Source organism: Rhinolophus ferrumequinum, chromosome 8 (genome assembly GCF_004115265.2).
Source record: "Rhinolophus ferrumequinum isolate MPI-CBG mRhiFer1 chromosome 8, mRhiFer1_v1.p, whole genome shotgun sequence".
NCBI lineage: Eukaryota > Metazoa > Chordata > Mammalia > Chiroptera > Rhinolophidae > Rhinolophus > Rhinolophus ferrumequinum.
This window is the reverse complement of record NC_046291.1, coordinates 53,179,452-53,202,446: the sequence shown is the minus strand read 5'-3', so window position 1 is coordinate 53,202,446 and position 22,995 is coordinate 53,179,452. Positions and strand designations below refer to the sequence as shown.

The 22,995-nt window shown below is 37.2% G+C and overlaps 1 protein-coding gene across 1 annotated transcript in view; it reads right to left on the bottom strand.

Annotated features, from left to right (window-relative positions):
- TLK1 (tousled like kinase 1) overlaps positions 1-20,594 on the bottom strand; it is a 124,895-nt gene extending 104,301 nt beyond the window's left edge. The window contains exon 1 of the mRNA XM_033112316.1: positions 20,456-20,594. Within this exon, the coding sequence (XP_032968207.1) occupies positions 20,456-20,594 (139 nt within the window). The remainder of the gene's footprint in view (positions 1-20,455) is intronic.
- Between the last annotated feature and the right edge of the window lie 2,401 nt (positions 20,595-22,995).

The following is a 22,995-nucleotide window of genomic DNA, read 5'->3' as shown; positions in this document are numbered from 1 at the left end:
GCAGACAGAAAATCAGCTGAGCTTTTAAAAATGGTAAATATATAAGTATAAATGTAACATTACTTTATAAAACACTAATAATAGCTTGTGAATGGTTAAAATATTGTATATAACTAAACTATACAGTAACAGCATGTAATTCAGTAGGGGGAAATGTACAGTTAACGTTTTCTAAAGTTGTTGCACTGACCAGGAAGAGAAAAAAGTCCTGACTTATTTTACACTTCAACAAGTCAAGGAGGCATACTTTAATTTCTAGAATAACTACTTTAAAAAAAAAATCTAAAAGGAGAATAAAAGAAAGTTCAAACAAACAGGATAAATAGGACTCATTTATCAGGAACATCAATTTAAACTCAAATACATCATAAGTATATTAAATGTAAATTTACTAAATGTTCCAATAAAAACACAAACGTGGTCAAAGTAGTTTTTTTTAAAGAATATCTGCTACTTACAAGAGACAGGTAACCTATACAAAATAGTTAAAAGTAAAAGATACACCATGCAAACACTTGGCAACTGAGAACTAGTGTTGTCTGTCTTAATGCTCAAGTACACCACTAGGCGAAATGCATTACTAGAGGTAAAGAGGGACATTTCATGATGATAAAAGGCTTGATTTACCAGGTAGAAACAAAAATTCTTAATTTGCAAGCACCTATAACATATTCAAAATATATAATAAAAGACAAAATGATAGAACCTACACAGAGAAACAGACAAATCTACAATAATTTTGGGACATCTTAACAATCTTTCACTGAATAACAACAAACAAAAATGATAACAATTGTACAAGGAAACAAACTTGACATAACTGATATAACATACCACATGTAACTAACTGTAGCCTACAAATTTTTTTTGTAGTATACAACGAATATTTACCAAGAAAGACCACAGGTTGTGTCATAAAGCAACACTCAAATTTTAAGAAACTAAAATCTTACAGATTTAGTTCTTATTACAGTGGAGCTAAGTTAGAAATAAGTAACAAAAAGCCCTTTAGAAATACTTCATGTTTAAAAATTAAGCAGTATAGGGCTGGCCCGGTGGCTCAGGCGGTTGGAGCTCCGTACTCCTAACGCCGAAGGCTGCTGGTTCGATTCCCACATGGGCCAGTGGGCTCTCAACCACAAGGTTGCCAGTTCAATTCCTCAACTCCCTGTAACTAGCAACGGCAACTGGACCTGGAGCTGAGCTGCACCCTCCACAACTAAGACTAAAAGGACAACAACTTGAAGCTGAATGGAACCCGCCACAACTAAGATTAAAAGGACAACAACTTGACTTGGAAAAAGTCCTGGAAGTACACACTGTTCCCCAATAAAGTCCTGCTCCCCTTCCCCAATAAAATCTTTAAAAAAAAAAAAAATTAAGCAATATATTTCTAAATAATCCATGGATCAAAGAGAAATCATGGAAAGTAAAGAATGTTTTGAGCTGAATGAAATATGCACACACACACAACTATATATATGGACATACACACACATAGCAAAACCTGGAAGGGAGAAGCAAAATTAGACACTTTAAAAATGGTTAATTATATGTTATGTGAATTTCACCTCATTTTTAAAAAAAAGAAAAAGAAAAAGAAAAACAATTGAGAAAGGAAGCCAAATCCATGCTTAGGGAACTTTATAACCTTGAATACATATTGAGTGGGTGGAGGCTGAAAATCCAGAGCTAAGCGTTTGTCACAAAAATCTAGGGAAACAAACAACTACAAATTAAACCCAAAGAAAATCAAAACAGGAAATAATATTCTGAACAAAAATTAGTCAAATAGAAAACAAACATGAAATAGAATGAATGAGCAAAGCCAAAAGTTGGTTCCATGAAAAAACTAATAAACTGGTAAGACAGATCAAAAAAAAAAAAAAAAAAAAAAAGACATCAATAGTGATTACCTGGAATGAAAGAGAACATCCCTAAAGATCCTAGACACAGAAAAATTACAAGGGAATATTATTTACAATTTTATGCAGACACATTTGAAATTTTAGATAAAATGGAGAATTCCCAGAAAACGCAATTTACCAAAACTGAAAACTGAAACTCTAAAGAGTACTATGACGTCATAGAAATTGAAGCCATTACTTAAAAACTTCTCCATAGCAAAAACTCCAGGCCCAGAAAGCTTCCTCAGTGAATTCTACCAAATATTTAACGAAGCTGTAACACTCTTCTTACCTAAATTCTTTCAGATGATGGTAAAAGAAAAAACACTTCCCAACTCATTTTTCTGAAGTCAGTGTTACCTTGATATAAAACCTGACAAAAGCATTATGAGAAAGTTACCTCATTCATGAATGAAAGTTACCTCATTCAGACCTACCTCATTCATGAATGTTGGTGCAAAAATACTAAATGAGAGATCAGCAAGTAATTTGTATAAAAATAATAGCAGCTCACAATTAAATTGGGTTTAGTCCAGGAACATAGGTTGGTTTAGTACTTAAAGAGCAATAAAATAATTCACCACTTTAAAAAACAATCAGGAGAAAATTTAAATGATTATCTAAGTAGATGAAGAAAAGGCATTTGATAAAATTCAATATTCATTCATGATGTGAACAAAAAAATAGATAACTAGTAATAGAAAGGAATTTCCTTGATCTGAGAAAGGATAGATCCAAAATGCCTGTACGCTAAATTGTGAAATACTGAAAAATTCTCCTCCACTTCTAAAATTAGTAATGACACAAGAATTTCTCCTATGTATAACCAATCTATTCAACATGGTACTGGAGGTCATAATCACTGTAATAAGGCTAGAAAAACAAATTAAAAGTGTAAGAATTAGAAAAGATGAAATAAAATTATCATTCACAGGCCATATATTTATAGAAAACGAATATAGCTGAGATAAATTATCAGAATTACAAGCAAGGCTGCTGGTTACCAAGTCAGTGCAAAAATTAACTGAATTTCTACGTATCAGCAATAAATAGAAAATAAAAGGTAAAAAGACACCATTTACAATAACAAAAAATAGAAATAAAACAGCTAGAAGTGTTAACAACTGTGAAAGATTACTGGAGAAAACTATAAAATATTTAAATGATAAAGAGATAAAACTATATATGTGGATTGCAACACTCATTATTGTAAAAATATGATCAACAAATTCAGTGCAATCTTAATCAAACCCCAATAGATTAATTGGTATATTGGTTTTTGGTATTTTGTTTGTAGAACTTAGCCAAACATAGCCAAGGCAATCTTGAAGAAAATCAATAAAGTGTGTATTAATTTTCTATTGCTGTCCTAACAAGTTACCACAAACTTGGCAGTTTAAAACACCGATTTGTTATTTCCAGCTTCTGTGGGACAGAAATCTCAGCATACCTAGCATGGCTCAGCTGGTTCTCTGCTTAGAGTCTCCCAAGGATGAAATCAAGGTATCAGCCAGGCTGTGTTCCTGTCTAGATACTCTAGGAGAGAAACTGTTTCCAAGTTCATTTAGGATATTGGTAAAATTCAATTCCAAGCAGTTGTAGGACTGTCCCCATTTCCTTACTGTCCAGCAAGGGGGGTTTGGTCTCAGCTTCCAGAGGGCACCAACACGGCCCGGCTCATGGCTCCCTTTCAAAGACAGCAACAACAGGTCAAGTCCTTTCCATTCTTCGGAGTCAAATCCCTCTGACCTCTCCTTCTGCCTCATCTCTCTTCTGCTTCCTTCTCTGCCTTCTCTTCTCTTCTGTCTCTTTGTTTAAAGGGTTTGTATAATTACACTAGGCCTAAATAATCCACGATATTCTCTTTTGAAGTCTGTTAATTACATATGCAAAATCCCTTCACAGCACTACCTAGATTAGTATTCAATTGAATAATCAGGGGACAGAAATCTTGGAAGAACATCTTTAGAAGGCCACCTACCAAAAAAGCTACAGTAATTGAGACAGTATGGTACTGGCTTAAGAATAGACAAACGAATGATATAGAACACGGAGCCTAGAAACAGACTTGTTTCTGGGTAAAGATACTTGATTGGCAAAAACAAAAAATAAAAAGCACTGCAAAACAGTGGGAAAGAACAATTCTTTTCAGTAAAAGGTACTGGGACATCAGGATAGCCTGATGGAAATGAAACTCACTGCTATCTCACAATATAGAAAAATATCAACTTTAAGAGGATTATAGATCTAAATATAAAAAGCATAACAAAGTTTCTGAAAAATAATACAGGAGAGTGGGACTTCAGAAATAGTGACATGAAGAGCTCAGTGGACTATCTCTCCAATGAAACAATCATTTAACTGGTGACAAAAAAAATTTTAAACCATTTAATGTCTCTAGAAACTATCCTTAGGACATACAGTAAATGGGGAAACATTTATTCAAGAAAACATACTAAACTGAGGTATGAACAAGCATCTATGACATTTGAGCCACAAGCCACTCCCATTCACATCCCACAACTCAGGGTGACAGAAATGCTACCCCACACGGGTGCTGCAGGAGGTCCCCTACCTGGGTCTAGCACCACAATTTCACCCTGGGACGGGAAGGCTGCTGGCTTCTCTCACCACGTGTCCCAGCCCCGAGCTCCATTTTGCAGAAACTCTATGCTGGGTAGGCATGGATAAGACTAGGAGACCCTGCTTGTAAGGCAGAACCTCTCCTCCAGGTACAGTAGACCAAAAATACTGGCTCCCAACTCTGAAGGCAGAGTTCTTTACCAGAAGGGGCAAGCTGAGAACTGGGGCTACGGTCCTCGCCCAGTACTCCGAAGAGTGAGGTATCACTTCAAGAGAAGTGATCTGATCTACCTCTGTCCCTAACTCCACTGAAGCAAGGCAGAGGGTCTTCTCCGGGGAAAAGGCAGACTTTTAGAACAGAAAGCTCTGTTCTCCACCTAAGGGAACTAATTATTTGGAAAAGGAAGTTGATTCCTAAGGGCACTGTCCAAAACTACGGAGACTTTGGGGGTGTGCTAAAAAGAGTCTCACAGTTCCATGATACTAGTAGCAACAAGCAAAGGCACAGACCCTGTACAAGTTTAACAGAAAAAGGGAATTAAGAACCCCCTTTAAGCACAGTCTCAAAGACTGGTAACACTTAGCTTCTGCAGAGACCTGACTCAATACAACCAGAGTGTGGAGCAATTTATGCCCCAGGATGTTGATGAAAACAACAGAGCAATCAGCTAGCAATTAGTGGAGGCTGACAGTGGGTGTAACAGCGAGAGAGGAGCAAAAGCTGGGAGACCAGAGACTGGGAAAGAGACAAAGAGAACAGGGCCAAAACCAAAGTCCTCTCTGGTGGTCAGGGAGACTGAGCACATGCCTTTGAGAGGGCCCAGATGTGGGATTTAGCAGACAGAGTTCAAATCAGCTATTATAAATATGCTCAAATAACTAAAGAAAACCATGTTTAAAGAATCAAAGAAATGTATTGTGACAATATCTCATCAAATAGAGAATATCAATGAAAAGATAAGAATTATACAAAATAGGGGCAGCCAGATGGCTCAGTTGGTTAGAGCGTGAGCTCTGAGCAACAGGGTTGCCAGTTCGATTCCAACATGGGCCAGTGAGCTGTGCCCTCCACATCTAGTAGACTGAAGACAACGAGCTGCTGCTGAGCTTCCAGAGGGGCAGCCAAATGGCTCAGTTGGTTAGAGCATGAGCTCTTAACAAGGTTGCTGGTTCAATTCCCGCCTGGGATGGTGGGCTGCGCCCCCTGCAACTAAAAATTGAAAACGGCGCTGTACGTGGAGCTGAGCTGCACCCTCCACAACTAGACTGAAGGACAACGACTCGGAGCTGATGGGCCCTGGAGAAACACACTGTCCCCCAACATTCCCCAATAAAATTTATTTAAAAAAAAAGAATTATACAAAATAATCAAATGAAAATTCTGTAGTTGAAATGTACAATCACTGAAATGAAAAATTCACTACAGGGGCTGAACAGCAATTGGAGCTGGCAGAAGGGTTAGAAGCAGTCCTTCTGTCTACACCAGAGAGTAATCTGAATCTACATGAGAAAACATGAGTTTATGGAAAAAGAGCATAATTGCGTATTTCTTCTTTCTTCTAACTGATTTGAGAAGCAATTGTATGTAATTGTATTGTTGAGCCTATAACATATAGAAATGTAATACGTATATTTGACAATAACAGCACAAACGAGGCAGGTGGAGACCAACTTTATTGGAATAAGGAAATGATATCAGATGGTAAATCAAGTCTATAGGAGGAAATGAAGAGAACCAAAAATGATAAATAAGGTTAGTACGAAAATTATAGATATGTATGTTTTCCTTTTTTATCTCAATTTCTTTAAAAGACACAAAGTTAGATAAAGTAATAATTATAATTATAACAATGTATTTTGGGACTTGTAACATATAGCAATATGCATAACAAAAAAGGGGAGAATGGAGTAGAGCTATATAGGAGTAAAGTTTCTATATATCGCTGTAATTAAATTAGTATAAATCTGAAGTAGATTCTGATAAGATGTATAATGTAAACCCTAGAGCAATCACACTAAGAAAGTAACTTAAAAAATAGTTTAACAGTCACTAAAGGAATTAAAATGTTACACTAGAGAATATTCAATGCAAAGAAAGCAGTAAAAGAGGTACAGAAGGACAAAAAGATATGACATACAGAAAACAAAAGTAAAATGGTAGACATAAATCCAACCATATAAGTAACATTAAATGTGAATGGATTAAACAATACAATCAAGAGGCCCAGACTGTATGACTGGATTAAAAAAGAACAAGATCCAATAAATACTGTCTACAGAAGACATACTTTAGATTCAAAGACACAAATAAGGTGAAAGTAAATGGATGGAAAAAGACACCATGCCAACAGCAATCATAAAAGAACTGGAGTAGATATACTAAGACAATCTCTAAAATGTTTAAGGAACATTTTATAACAATTAAAGGGCCAATCCATCTGTAAGATATAAAAATTATAAATATATATGTACCTTATAACAGAGCCTCAAAATACATGAAGCAAAATAGACTGAATCAAAGGGAGAAATAGTCCAACAATAGTTGGAAGACTGCAATACTCCATTTTCAATAACGAATAGAACTAGGCAGATTAACAAGGAAATAGAAAAACTTGAGCACTATAAACCAATTAGACCTAACAGACATCTAGAGAATACTCTATCCAACAGGATACATATTCTTCTAAAGCACAAATGGAACATTCTCCAGGACAGACCATGTGCGAGGCCACAAAACAAGCATCAACAAATTGAAAAAGTATGTTCTCTGATCACTACAGAATTAAATTAGAAATCAATTACAGAAAAAGAAATTTGGGAAATTTGTAAATTAGCACACTCCTAAATCACCAACAGATCAAAAAAAGAAATCAAAAGGAAAATTAGAAAACTCTTGCGATCAATAAAAATAAAAACATATCAAAACTTATGTGATAAACTAGTTTAGTGCTCAAAGGGAAATTTATAGCTGTAAATGCCTACATTAAAAGAGAAAATATAGAAAATCATTTACATGAACTTGAGATACGTTTTTAATGCCATAAGAGAAGAAAAAGCAGGCCACAGAACAAGGGGAAAATGTAATAAAAAAAAAAAAGAGTACTTATCCAAAATACATGAAGAATTCCTTCAAGTAACTTTTTTGATAAAGACAAACAACACAAAGGAAAACTGACCAAAAGATTTGAACAGCCAGTTCACAAGAGATACTCAAAAGCCAATGAACTTATGTAAAAATGGTAAACATCTTAGGAAATGAAAAATTAAAACCACAAATACCACCTCACATCCATCAGAATAGCAAAAATAAATACAAACAATTCCAATTGTTGACGAGGATGTAGAGCAATGGGAACTCGCATACACTGTTCATGGGAATGTAATCTGTTACAACCACTTTGTCAAACTCGCGGTATCTACTAAAGGTAAATACACACATGCCCCATAATCTAGTAAGTTTACTATTAGGTACATACTCAACCGATATGAACAGTACATCGAGAAACAGATATAAATATATTCATACAGCATTACTAGTAAAGAAGTGGGAACAATCCAAACGTCCATCAATAGATTTTATAAACTGCAGTATACACATACAAAGTAATATTACAGAGCAATGAAAATGAACTACAGTTACAGGAATTAACACAGATGCATCTCAAAAACATTATGTGGAGCAAAAGTAGCTAGGAACAAAACATTCTGTGTGAGTCCATTTATATAAAGTTCAAAAGCAGGCATAATTAAATCAGAATAGTGATTGCTTTGGGGAGAAGGGAGAAGGCAGTGACTGATGGGGCAGAAGGCAGCTTTGAAGTGAGGGCATGTTCTAGTTCTTGACTTAGTGATAATTCTACAAACAATGGTTTATAATAATTCACTGAGCATTAACTTATTTGTGTGGTTTTTCTGTATGTTATGCTTCAATAATGAAAGGTAAAGCACCATATAAAATTTAAAAAGAAACTGAATCAGTAAAATTAGAGTACTTAAACTTTAGAGGGTAGTAATTTTTAAAGACGTACTTAAAAATATCACAAGGAAAAACTGATATTAAACTTAATAAAAGTATAAACTTTATACAATGGAAAAATACACAAATATACATAAAAAAATGGAGAAAACGGTTCCATCAAATGTAACAACCATATATTGACATCACAACCATATATCCTAATCCCTAAGATATCGACTTCAAGAAAATTTGGCAATGAATGGGCATTGGTACAAATATTAAGTTCAAACTCACTAGCAATCAAGACATACCAACTAAAACAAGAAGACACCATTTCACAGTTAAACTGGAGGAAAACTGCTTCAGCAGTACTTTGTTCATACCTCTGTGACAGAAATACAATTTCCTCCCTTCTCACTTTTCCTTTTTTGAGAACTTTCTTCACTGCACTGGAAAGGGTTGCTCTATGATCCAAAAGAGAATAGTGCTACTGTGGTTCTTGAATTTCCAGTTTCCAGTTCAGTCCTAAGGAAGACTCAGCCCTATATCCTTCTAAAAATAAATCTGCTTTGTTGAAGTTTGTTTCCAGCAACCCAATGACCAATGAAAAGCAACTTCATATGCTACAACTATATTATAGTTCTGTTTATATCAGAAGTTGAAAACTGGCAACTCAGATTGTTTTATCTGACCCACAAGGTGTTTTTTTAAAAGTATGAATTACATCCTATAAATTAATCTTCGTCACTATACTGTGACCAAGCTCCTGCAAGGCAAGGACTACCTACATGTTACGTATCTGTTTTCCCAGTGCTAGTAGGCTCCAGGTCAAAAAATACTTACTGAATGAATAAACAAACTATGCCAGTAAGGTTCCTACCAAACTCTGACAATTGCTTCATCCCTGAGAAGCAATAATAGACTTTAAAATACTAGTTAACGCACTGAGAAAACAATAATGACAATACACATTAAGTGACATCAAAATATTCATCCCTGTCTGCGCAGTAAAGCAAATCCTTGAAATGTATACTAAAGATGTAATTCAGGGCAGCCGGTTTGCTCAGTGGTTAGAGCGTAGTGCTCATAGCATCAAGGTCGCCAGTTCAATTCCCACATGCGTCGGTGAGAAACGACTTAACCTGGAACTGAGCTGCGCCCTCCGCAACTAGATTGAAAACGATGACTTGACATGGAGCTAATGGGTCCTGGAAAAACACACTGCTCTCCAATATTCCCCAATAAAAATTTAGAAAAAAAAAACAGAAGTAATTCAAAAGGGAAAAAATTATATGTATAATAAATGCCATAATATTATACAGTGAAAAGGAATGAGACTAAAATTATGATTAAGTTTTGGTATAGATATCAACTAAATGAATTAGTATACATTCATTTACAAGATAATTATGAATAATGTGCTATGTGGAAACATGTGCAGGTGAGGGAATACAACCTTAATGTTACTGTTCAATGACTCTCTAATATGAGCTTGTTTTTCTGTCCCTACTTTTCTTCTCACAAAATTGATAAATGCGCGTGCGCGCACATACACACACACACACCAGCAAGTAACTTGTCCAAGGTCACACAACTCAGAAGTGATGGAGAAAGAACACAAATGGAGATGAGGTCTATCTCCACTGCCTACACACCCACTAGCAAGAGCACATGAAGCGCCTGGTGCCCATAAAGCATTCTCCGTGGTACAAATAAGAATACACACAAACACAATGCAGGCCCCTTTTATAATTTTAAATGCCTTAAAGTATATTTTTGCATAACAAAGATAAAGCATAAACACTGCTAATCCAAATCTAGAGATTGGTGCTTTCTTAAATGTTATAAGCACATCTCATAAACTTGATCAATTCTCAAGCCATAAAAAATTACAAGAACTAAAATGACGAAAGTAGCAATTTAGAACATCATTTGAAATCTGCCTCTGTCAAACACAACTCTGCTAGACTTCTTCAACAGGCCAGGGAGACAATCCATGCTCTACAAGGGACCTTTATCCAGATAGTACGAGTTCCCTACTCTTGCCATTTAAACAAAGAAAAAACTTAAATTGTAAAGCATCATTATATCTACACATAATAGTCATCGTTAACACATACTGACTGGCTAATGGGTCACAAATTTCTCATTTAATTCTCACAACCTTGTGAAGTAGTGTAGGATTACTATCCCATCCTACAATCAAGACAAACTATGGATGAGGCACTGAGGTTAAGTTACTACAGTAAGTGGCGAAACCCAAACTGGAATCCAGGTCTAAGAAACGTGCTTGTAACTATTACTTACATTAAGTTATGTTACACTAACTTTCTATATAATAATGCTTTTAACGTGTGGTATCAATATCCAAATGCTGTCAACTAGCTCAGAAAAGTAGGGAAACACTGAGAGGCAAGAGAATAGGAGCCAGCAGCTTGCAGGATGCTGCCATTTATTATTAGCCTTTTAGTTTTGCTGTTGTTTAAAACTATAAAATGATTTTTTTTTAATAGTGAGAGAATTGCCCAGAGAAAATATAATAAAGGATTGGGTTTTTTGGATCAGTTACATGTTCAGTGTTAGGTTTGAACTCTTTGGTTAAGTGGAAAGCACTATGTTAATATTTAAGCCCAGTAATTCCTAGGATGAGTTGAACCTGCCTAGGTAAAAATACGTGCCTGTTTCATGCATTGCTGGTACATGAGCTGAGTACAGTCTTTCAAATAATTTGGCAGCATTTATCAAAAGCCCTAAAATTGCTTTATATTTTTGCCCTGATAATTCCATCACTGGAAATCACCTTTTAAAAAAAAAGTGAAAAAAAGCTTTTACTCAAAGATATTCATTGTGGCATTACCTATAATAGACAAAAATTAAATTAAAAATAAAAAGAAATAACCTAAATAACTACCTATTGTAGTAGTTGTTTTGTTCAACGTGATCCCTTCCTCAGGAAACTACCCCTCACCTAATCTGTGCGATCTTAAGGGATTGTCAGTCGAGGCTTTCTTCTGCTGGTTCCCCCCTCACCCTCCCCACAGCCATCGTGGCTACCTTGCCATACTTCATCTCCCAGGTCCCAATGGTTGGTTTAGGAATTAACAATTAGAATACAGCAACATAAACCCAAAGCTGACACATGTACATCAGTAAAGAGAAGCTGTCTTTCAAGTGTAATTGCTGAGCTAAAAGCTCTGTGTGTGGGGCTCTAGAAGCAAGAGGCCAGAAGAGCCCAGAGATGGAGACAGAGGCTCAATGACATTAGTTGAGATCTTGGATTTAAGATGTTTCCAAAACCATTCCATCATCTTCCATACCTACAATTCCCAGTTATGTGAACCAATAAAGTACCTTTTTAAGTACCGAAACTTGTATTAAGTTTTTATCACAGGTAAGTAAAAGAATCATGACTAACACACTAGAAGAATGGCTAAGCAAATGATAGTACACCCATTCAATAGAATAACGTTGACAGAACAGTGTTAAGAGCATGTACTCAGGAGCCTAGTCCGAATCCTGACTCTGCTACATATTATCTACGGGTCCTCAGGTAAATTACTTAACCTCTCCATGCCTCAATTTCCACATCTGTAAAATAGAGATATAGTAGTATTTATTTCATGATTGTTAGAAGTAATTGAGTTATTATTTACAAAGTGCCTCAAACAGAGCCTAACATTCATATGTACTCATGTTTTTTTAAATAAATAAGTTAAAAAAGCAACATACAAAGTTGACTAAACCATATAATTACCGTGATGTTTTTAAAAATCTGTGCACAGAAAAAGAAGAAACTATATTTTTTAAGAAGCAAGCACACACATTTTATCAGAAAGAGAAAAAATGAAACACGACTGTCTCACGACAGACAGAAGGAACCTGACTGGCTTCACACAAACCCCTATGACCTTCCCCAGTTGCACTATATTCATCTCAGGAAGCACAAACATCGTGTCAAATGTGGAATCATGAACTCACACAAGGTATCACACTTAACCAGAATTTACCAGGTTAAAGCTTTAGAATTTAAACCTAGAAGTTGTCACTTTCTCCAGATAAATTAGTTTCCAAGGAAAGTCACAAATTTATGAGTACAACCAATTCTTAATCCACATAAATGAAGAACAAATACTACAAGTTATCTCCTCAAACCACTCATAGTTGGCTTTGTAATGTGTCTTTGTAGAATATAGTATTTTCACAATTAAATACAGACATAACTTGTCTTCTTGAGATCCACAAAATTTCAGACCTAACAATAAAGTCACACTGAGAAGATTTAATGGTTCTAGAGCCCCAGACAAGTAACTTTAAGCTTAGCAATCACACTCGAAAGACAACTCTTTTCTGAAATCCACATGTCAGTTCTGGGTTTATGCTGCTGTATTCTAATTGTTAATTCTTAAACCAACCATTGGAACCGGGGCGATGATTTATTTCACATTCTACCATCTGGTTCAGCACTGCATATCTTTCCACACCATGCTTGGAATTCCTATCAACCCATTCAAATTCTCTGATTCTTATTAGATTTACTAAATAATACATTATACCAAGGAATTTGTTTTATATGCAATAGAGTAACTAAAATTGCTTTTAAAAAATACTTCTTATATGAGCTTAAAGATTGAGCTTCAAGCCTCCTTTCCCTGCCCACATCAAATACTAGTAAGAGTCAAAGATCTGCCACTGAAGCATCTCACTTTTATTCAGAGCCTCATGCACCAGCTTATAAAGCCTCCACAAATAAGTGGACTACTCCTGTACCAACACTGGAAAACTCTTTGTTCAAATTCTAATGTTATTTGTTATGGCTACAGTGGGCTTATGAGGCCAAAATATTAAGCTAAATGACATTCCGATTTAGATTATTAAACATGAAAATAAGATTTTTCATTAGTGTACCTCTAACATTACCATGAAAGTACTAAACACATCTGAAAAAATGAAATGTAAGTAAGGTTTGAACAGCTGGTACAACTTTCCAAAACGGGTTGTTTGGTTTTGGGTTTTTTGCGGTTTTTTTAAACATCTTATCTTCATACATGTATAAAACTCATGTAAAAAAAATTAACAAAAGTTTAGAGGTAAACTGAATGAGCCTAAAAGACCGATTAGTAAATTAAAATTTGCGAAGGAAAACCAACTGAAAAATTACCCAAAACCAAATTTCCATATTTTAGGCAATATATCCTAGTAGTTAAAAGTGCAGACTTGGTACCAATCTCAGCACTAACATTTACTCCTCTGTGTCACACTGGGCAAGTTTCTTTAAGTCTCTGTGCTTCAGTTTCCTAATCTGTAAAATGAGAATCATTGCATATATTTCACAGAGCTATGAGAACTAAATGAATTAACATGTGCAAACAATAAGCTTCAGCTATTATTGTTACTACTATCTATATCACTCTCTAAAACATAACGTCTAAGAATTACTAAAATAAGCATCTTCCTGGGTCTGAAATATGTGCATATTAACATACATAATCACACCATTTTAAAGAAAACTTAACTATCCTTCAACAAAACTTTTTTTGTGTGCCAAATCGATAGAGGGCATCCTACCTACTAGGCACTGAGAATGTAGAAATGAATAAAACACAGTCTCTGAATTCAAGACCTTTGTGTCTAGTAGGCAACATAAATAAAACTATAGTAAAAGCTAGCAGGATGGAGGTGCTATGAAACAGACAATCCTATAGGACACTAAGGAACAATACAGGCACCTAACTCGGGAGCAAACATTCCAGAAATAATTTGAGAAGCAATCCCCTAGTTATTTCACTTAAGAGCACCACACTGTTACGTAACTTACATAGTTTTTAATACATTCATAAGTGTCTTAGAATGTAGATAATTAAAAAAACAACGTCACCCACCACACTACTTACCATGCTCATAAATTTAAAAATCTTTTATTAATAATGAAGATAACTATCTTCTCTTAAAAAGCCAAATCATAACCTGGAAAGGGTCACACTGCTTCTTCAAAAACATTTCTTTCACCAATAAATAAAAAGCTACAAACTTTCCTCCACTTAATTCTGTTAGGACTAATGTCAAAAGAATAATATTTTTGAGCTGGTAGAGACCTCTGAGAGCCTCAAATCCAATCCCCTCATTTTACAGATGAAAAGAAGCCACAAAGTATAATGGAAAAAGCACTAAGTCAAGAGTGAGAAAACTGAATTGTCGTCCCAACTCCCTTACAGTAAAAGCCTAGGCAAATTATCTAAGTTTCCTCATCTGTAAAATGAGAAGTTTGGACTCAACTGCTTCCAGGGTCCCTTTCAGCTCTGTAATTCTCATTTTATGAAATGGAAGCAGAGATAAGAAACTTGCCCAAGGTCACACAGCTAGTTAATGGTAAAGTAAGGCTTCCAATTACAATCAACACACTTTCTCATCTGTACCATACTGTTTCTCCTACTTTGTTATACTATTCCCTAAATTACTCTAAGATTTTTGGAAATTATTAATAAATACCAAATTAAATTTATACTTAAATTTATACAAATTAAATACTTATTAATAATTAATAAGGAAATTATTAATTTGTACCAAATGACTTATTCCTATGGCTCTTCTATAGAAAATGAGCTTTAAATCCAAGTGGAACAAGTACATGAAGTCTCAAGCTGTGTGTCACTTACTGCACTTAGTAAATTGACCTCAAGAAAGTTATGGGAATTTATGCTTAACTTTCCACCACCTAAAATCTAACCTTTCAATCCAACTCACAGGAGATTACGTTCCATATAAAATTAAAATATGAATTGTTATAGGTAATGATAAATATTACATATATAATTCTCTGAATAAGATGAGAATCAAAATTTGTCATTTTATTTTCTGTCCAGATTATATATACGTAATGTGCATTTTTAAATTCAGGAGAGATCAATTTAAATACTTTTCTTCATGTGCCCTCTTTCCAGACTCCCTAGCTTTAAAACCATTAGAACAGATTAAGCATATTACTTCTGGAATCACATAAACAATTATAAATAAAAGACTACAGAGTGTTGATTGTTTCTCTTTCAAAATTGAAAATTAGCCCCCCACAGTATTCTAAAATTCTGTGTCCAAATATATTACAACTCTACTAAACTGTATCATAGGCAGCATTTGATTCCCTAAAATACCTTCAAAGCTTGTTATATTTCACTGGGAATTTAGCAAGATTTCGGGAAGACTGATAGTGTTGATTCCAAAAAATACAAGAAAATCCTCCGAGGAACAGCACAATAAAAATGCAAAATAGTAACAAAGTCAACAATAGCTTCATACTACTGACAAGAGAATCTTCAAAAACCTTCATGAATATATAAGCACAGTTTAACTATATTTAGCACTTTTCCAAAAAAAAAAAAAAATCACAGAATGTATACATTTTTAAATTGGATGGGACCATAAGTAACTTAATCCACGAGCACCCCAAATAAGAATCTACACAATTTATCTCTGCCTCCCCCCAAAACGTCCATCACCTGCTTTAAATTCTTATAGCTAAATATTAATACTTCAAGAGGTAATTCCTTCCCTTGTGAGGTAAGTCTAGCTGCTATACAATTCTTGCAGTCTTGTCAAAAAATTATACCGAATTCAATTTATGCCTTCTAACTTCCATCTGCTGGTCTACCTTCTAAAATAGCAGAATTTATTCTCTTTTCTATTTATGTTTTTTAAGTACCTGAAGACAGCTATCATGTTTCCCACCCTTTAAGTAGTGTTTTCTTTAGGCTAACTGTATGGTCCACAGATTTCTCGTGGGCCCTGGAGACAATTCTAGAATATAATGTATTTCCATATTGCAAGTAACCTTTAAAAAAACCTGCCACTTGTCAAATTTTGGTGTAATATCAAAAAATATATCCTTCTCAAAAAGCTATTAAAATACTTATTCTTTTCCAACTACCTATCTACGTGAAACTGGATTTTCTTCACATACCTCAATCTAAATCACAAGACTGAAAGCAGAAGCAAAATCCAGCTGTCTTCTAGTAGCCAGAAGTTAAAGTGATTTTGTAAAATATAAAACAAAACCACTAGTCTCACTAAAGTTTTTGTTTCAGAATAGTCTTCATTTAAAAATTTGTTAACATGTAATCAGTCTATTATTATTTTTAGATAAATATATTTGAAATTATTTCATTCCAATATAGTAAATATCAATAGACACAACCCATATAAAATCTCTTCAGAGTCCTCAATAATTTTTAAGAGAGTAAAGGGGTCCTGAGACCAAAATCCTAAAACAAGCCTATTTCTCGGGCAGATTCCCAGACCTCTATCCTGGGTTTCTCTTTCTTTCCCTTTCTCACCCTTTCTCTTTCTCTCTCTCCTCTAATATGTAAATGTGCCTCTGAAACCATTTCTATCTTGATACCTGGGGCTTCATATATGTAATTCCTGTCAGCATCAGTGAAATCTGAGACTATAGCTTCAGGATAAATACATAGCCCTAAAGAGGATTAACACAGTTTTTTTTTTCCTTTTTCTTTTTTTCCCCCAGGATTAACAGAGTTTTAACTTACATGCTAATTGGTCAAAAAGAAATATACCTACCTACTGCACATATATATATTCATGAGCTAGAATCCTTAAACACACAACGCTATCCTCTTATAGCTAGTGACTTCAAGAAATTAAATGGCCATCTGGTACTCTTTTATTTTTAAACATCTCCCTACCGGTGTTACTAAATCATCTGGAGTCAAATACTCTAATTCTTCTATCTAAGGGTTGTAGTCTGTAAACATGGAAATAGAGAAAGCAACACTTTAATTACACTGTGATACTACCTTTGTAACCAAACTACTTTTACTATTTACATAAAAATAAAGCAATTTATTTATATCTGGTAAGATAAAATCACAGAAAATACAAGTCTTCTGTATAATCATTAATTTAATTCAGCTATAACCCATTTGAAAGCACCCATGTACCGATGGGGGGGGGGGGAATCTGCTCACCTAGGCAATATGACACTGCTTTTTAGACTTCAACAAAGCAAAATTGACCTTTATTTGAAAATGTACTTCATTTCTTAACTTCCCACCTCCTTAATCGCTTGATTATTAGAAGATAAAAATGGGACAGAGACCACAGGTTTCAAAGATCCAACATGAAATCTATAGCTACATTGTGAGAAACTCTCAGAGAAATTCAAGACTGATAAAGAAAAAGTTTTGGGACTCCCAAGATAAATAGTCGTCATTGCTATATAATACAAATCCCTAAATTCTAATAAATTCCTAAATCTTATAATATTTAACTGTATTTTATTTGTAATTAAGCCAAAATTATATTCATATGATGAGAATAGGATGGGAAAGGAAGAAAGTCAAAATATGGAGCATTAAAAATAATTAGCTTATAATCTTAGATTTTCAGTTTCAAATATATCAAAACTTCAAAATAATTAATTTTTTCAGATACTTACAGCACATCTTTAAAAACAGCCCATTTTCAAAGTTAAGTTTTCTTAAAAGTTCATCACATATAACCATTATATGTGGAAACATACACGTGTCTCTTTTAAATTTAAAATTTCCTATTATATAGGAAATTGGCCCAATTTTTCAAGGAACAAGGTTTGTTCTCTTTCTTGATACATACAGTCAAGTTCCATTTATATTAATAGTTCTTACTAGCAGTCACCAGAAGTCGAAAGCTCTCTCAATTAACATCAATTTATATAACATACTAAATGTATACCTGGAAAATATGCTAAACACTAGTTAAAATAAAAACTGAGATCCCACTCAAAAGAAAATGTCTCCATCTTGATACCTGGGGCTATTAGTGAAATCTGAGACTATAGCTTCAAGATGAATATATAACCCTAGGGACAATTAACGTAATTTTAACTTACATGATAGTTGGTCAAAAAGACTATGGCCTTACAGGTACTTGGGGTGAAGAATTACTTTCACAAAAGCATGTACTGTTATTTCATTAATTAACAGAGAGACTCACTAGTTTAGGTTTCATAAAAATCGATTATAATCTAAACTGCTGGAAAAATTCTGGTTATTTGGAAGTTCAAGCTAAATTATTCCAACCCCTCAAAAATTTCAAACATCAGGAAAAGTGCAAAATAGAAGTTTTTTAAACTAAAGTTGAAGTAAACTCCAAAACTTACAATCTAAGTTTTGCAGCCCCCAAATTACTAATACGGATTAGATGTTACAGATGAACAACTAAATACTACATCCTCAGTGTGTAGCATGGCATCTGTCTCACAGAAATGGCTCAATAAATGCATTTGAAAAAAAATAATAAATGAATGGATGGATGGATGGATGGATGGATGAATGAATGAATGAAAGAAAGGTACAGCCTTAAAAACCAGGAGTCTTTCCCAAAACCATCTCTTACTATCACTCATTACATTATCATTCATAACACTATCATTAAGCACCTTAATGAAACTACAGACAAAAGTAAAAACATGCTGAAAGCGCCAACTGCTCTATTTACAAAATAAATTTTAAAACATTCATTTACAAATTTTCCAGTGCAAAAAACATCACCAAATGTGCTAAATTTGAGTTAATCAATAAATAAAACTTTTATCTTCTAATAATCAGAACTCAGTGTCGGGTGAGATGGAAAGGGGAAAATGTCTGTCAATGTATTTAGCATGTTTAATGGATGCCATAAATCAAACCTTTCCATGAATTTTCTAGAGCAAATTCATGCCAATCTTTGAGCCTATTGTCACTTTCACACATGCTCACAGGAACAAAATGACAAAGAATGCTATGCCGGAACCAGTGGATTGAGGGCACAAAACACTTGATTAACAATTGTCAAGGCTCTAGTAGTAAAAATTGACAGATATTTTCAAAATAAATTAATCCCACAGATTCCTACATAAATCAAAGCTCCTGGTTTCTTTAAATGATTTACTAGACTATAGGACTACCAGACGTCTTTTTTTTTTTTTGAGAAGGTGGCTACAATCTCGTGTGACACAACTGGGAGTGAGCCCAAATGCTGATGAATACCGCTCAACGTGTTCCAGACAAAAGAGCGTTAAACGCGATTCCACGCACATTTATTCTTCCCCAAATGTGTGTTCTCCGAAATATCATTTTATGTGGTATACTTAAAGTTAAACACATACAGCAAGTTGAAATTTTAGGGAAAAGCACTCTAGTGTCTTACTAGCTGTGTAACTGCTACATCTGGTGGCAGCACACTTACATGCAAGAAAGCAGAAAACTTAGAAAACAATTGTAACCGATCTGGTGCGTGTTTGCAGTAAACCTTTAAGCGGGTATTTCCCACAAAACCCACGATCCTGTCAGAGAACAGTAGCCTACTTGCAGTAGAGATAATGCACAAACACACAGGAGGTGATGCCGAAGGAAAGTTGCCACCATCTGAAGAGGTGGTTTAAAAAGCCTGCACACGAGTCAGTCTATCCGTTAAATTGCTCTAGGGGGCCAAGCAAGGGATCAAAGTCGGTTTTGATCATTTTAGCGGCTCTCCCCGAAGGGCAGAGACCCTTCAAACGGGGGGCATCCTTCAGGTCCCGGGCAGCACAGCTCGCAGAGCAGGGACCGCCTCTATGGGAGGAGTACGCGAGGGAAGGGGAGGGGGCTCGAGGATGAATGCTTCAACGGGAGGGAAAACCCACCAGAGACCGGAGGCCAGGAGGTTAAGAGTACTGAGTGTACTAGCAAATGGAGCAGAAAGGGGCTCGCGGCCGGGGGGAGTTTTTCCACCCTAGCAGGACTGGCTCCTAAGAACCCCAGGCGAGTCTGTGCCCTCGCCTCGCCCCGTCCCCTCCAGCGCGCACCCCATCTCCCGTGTCCTCCGTCACCCGCGAACCACCACCCACAGCCAGCGCACTACCTCCCCGCAGACGGGCGGCCTCGCGTCTACCTCACCACCATCCCCCACCCCGGGGTCGCGGGGAGGAGACCTAGGGGTCGCGGGTTCCCCAGCGCGCGAGGGGAGGCCCGCGAGCGGGCGCTGGCGCGACGGCGCTTACCTTCCCTGGGCCTCCCGGATGGCGGCGTGTGATTCAGCAGGGACCTGGCCGCCGCCGCCGAGCCCGGGGTTGGAGACGTGGAGAGCTGGGACCAAGATGGCGGCCCCTCCAAACTTCCACTGCTACTTTGGACACTCATCAAGCTACTTTCTGGGAACCCAACTCCCCCCCTGCGACGGCAGCGGCGGCAACGGCACCGGCACCCGCCTCCGTCATGGCGGGGGCCGCGCTGAGGGCGAGCAAGAGAGCGAGGGCAGGGAGGGGAGAGTCAAGGGGATGGGGGAGGAAGCCGAGAAGGGGGGAGGTGGGGAGGGAAGAGGTGAGGGGAGGAGAGGGGACGGGGAGGAGGAGAGGGGGGAGAAGCGAGGGAGCAGGCTGGCGCGCCGGGGAAGAGGCGGAGGGAAGGAGAGAGGTGGCTGAGGCGTCGAGGGGGCGTCCGCCGGTGCCGGGGTCGGAGCGCGGGCGGAGCGCGGGCTGCGCCGGCCGAGGAGACTTCCGCGGGCGGAACCTGCCGGCACCTCTGCAGTGCGTCGGCCCCCGGCGTCGCCCGGGTGGCGGCGGCGGCGGGCGGTGGGTGGCGGCTGAGGCAGCGGGGTAACCTCTGCATCAGTTACAGGCGGCGGCGGCGGCGTCACGCGCCGCCTGTGCAAACACTATCGCGAGGCTCCTGCGCCTCCGGTAGCGGCGGCGGCGGCGGCGGCCGCGGGAGCAGGCATGGGGGAGGGACCTGCCAGGGGTTGGGGGCGGGGGGTGGCGAGGGAGGTGACGCGGGCGCCCCTGGCGCACCCGCGGATCGCGGCGCGGGAGCTTCGGGCCGGCGGACTCGCGTGCGCGGGAGTGGCCTCCCGCGCCGGCCAGAGGGAGACGCGCCCCGGCCGCGCCGCTCCGGCTCCTGCTCCGCTGCCACCTGACTCCCCGTCTCCCGCGGAAGCGCGCGCCTGGCTCCTGACCCACACCCAGCCTGGGGAGAATTGCTGCTGCTCGCTGCGCTGTCGTTTCTCACGAGTTCGATGCGATCATTTCTCAAAATGGAACTGAAAAGTTGAGAGTTGCTTCTTTCCTAGCCATCTGTACTATGCAAAAAAAAAAACCTGTGTGCGTCTCCCAGTCTGTAGAATGGGAGTGATTACAGAATAAAAGCTAAGAAAATACGTCGGGAGTGGAGTGTGGAAATAAAACTTTATGAATGTTTCCTTAAAAAAGAATATTCGATGGTGTTGTGCACCGTATGTGTGGTATAGCAATTCTTTATTTTGAAACTAAGTGGAAAATCTAAACAGACAACTTTGCTTACTGATTTCACATATTTAGGGAAACTATGCAGCGCTCATCTTGTAGAAGAGGGTATGGTTTCCAGAAAGTTCCAGCTTCTTTGCAGTGCCGCTGCTGAGTCCCGACTACAAAATTCCAAAGGAAAATACAGTATTTGCTACAATTTATAGATGCAGTGTAGTTTTCTACACAGCCACACACGTACAGACACATCAGTGATTGGACGTCTTGTATATAAAAGAACCGTCTAATAAGGAAAAATACAAGGTTATTGCTCTCTAAAAAACCAAATTGAACACTAAAAAGATGATATAGGGCAACTGTACAGACATGAGGAAATGGCATGATTACCAGGGGGACAAAAATGTCATTTCTATTTTTTATTTTTATGACTTTGCATTTCTCACAGTAATGTTTTGTTCAGATAAACTCATATTAGACTAGAAACTTGGTTGTCAGTTATCTCCAGAAATAATTTTAGTTTTCTTGTGCTTCAGATTCTTCAGTGAGTTTCTAGTCTTGTTCTGCTTTTCAAACTTAATAGGTAGATTTCACTTCAGTGAGATATAATTGACATACAATAAATTGCACATATTTTAAATGTACAATTTGATAAATTTTGACATATATGTACTCCTGAAACCATTTCTACAATCAAGATAGTGAGTGTATCCATCAGCCTCCAAAGTTTCCTTTACCCCTTTGAGGTGGTTCTTCCACTCCACCCTGACCCCCAAGTAACCACAGGTCTGCTTTCTGTCACTTAGATTAGTTTCATTTTTCCAGAATTTTAGATAAATAGAATCATACAGTTTGTACTCTTTTGTCTGGCTTCTTTTACTCAACATAAACATTTTGAGATTCATCTACATTGCTATATTTATCAATAGTTCATTTCTTTTGATTGCTGAGTATTCCAGTCTATATGAATATACCACACTTTATCCATTTACCTGTTGAATATTTGTGTTGTTTCCACTTTTTGGCTTATTACATGCTTTCCTTTCTCATGGATACATATCTAGGGCCTTACCATTAGATTTATATACCAAAGTATGCGCACACTAGAATGAGGAAACAAGTCCTATAACAACATGTAGGTAAATTATGTAAATGTATGCTTTTTCTGTATTTTAAAAGAGCTTAGCTCATTGTGTAAAAAGCATAAGACAGAAGGAAAGTCAAGAGACCTGGGTTTTAGTCTCAGCAGGTAACAATCCTTGATTCAATCTCATCATCTTTGAAAAAGAGGTTAGAATCACTAGGTG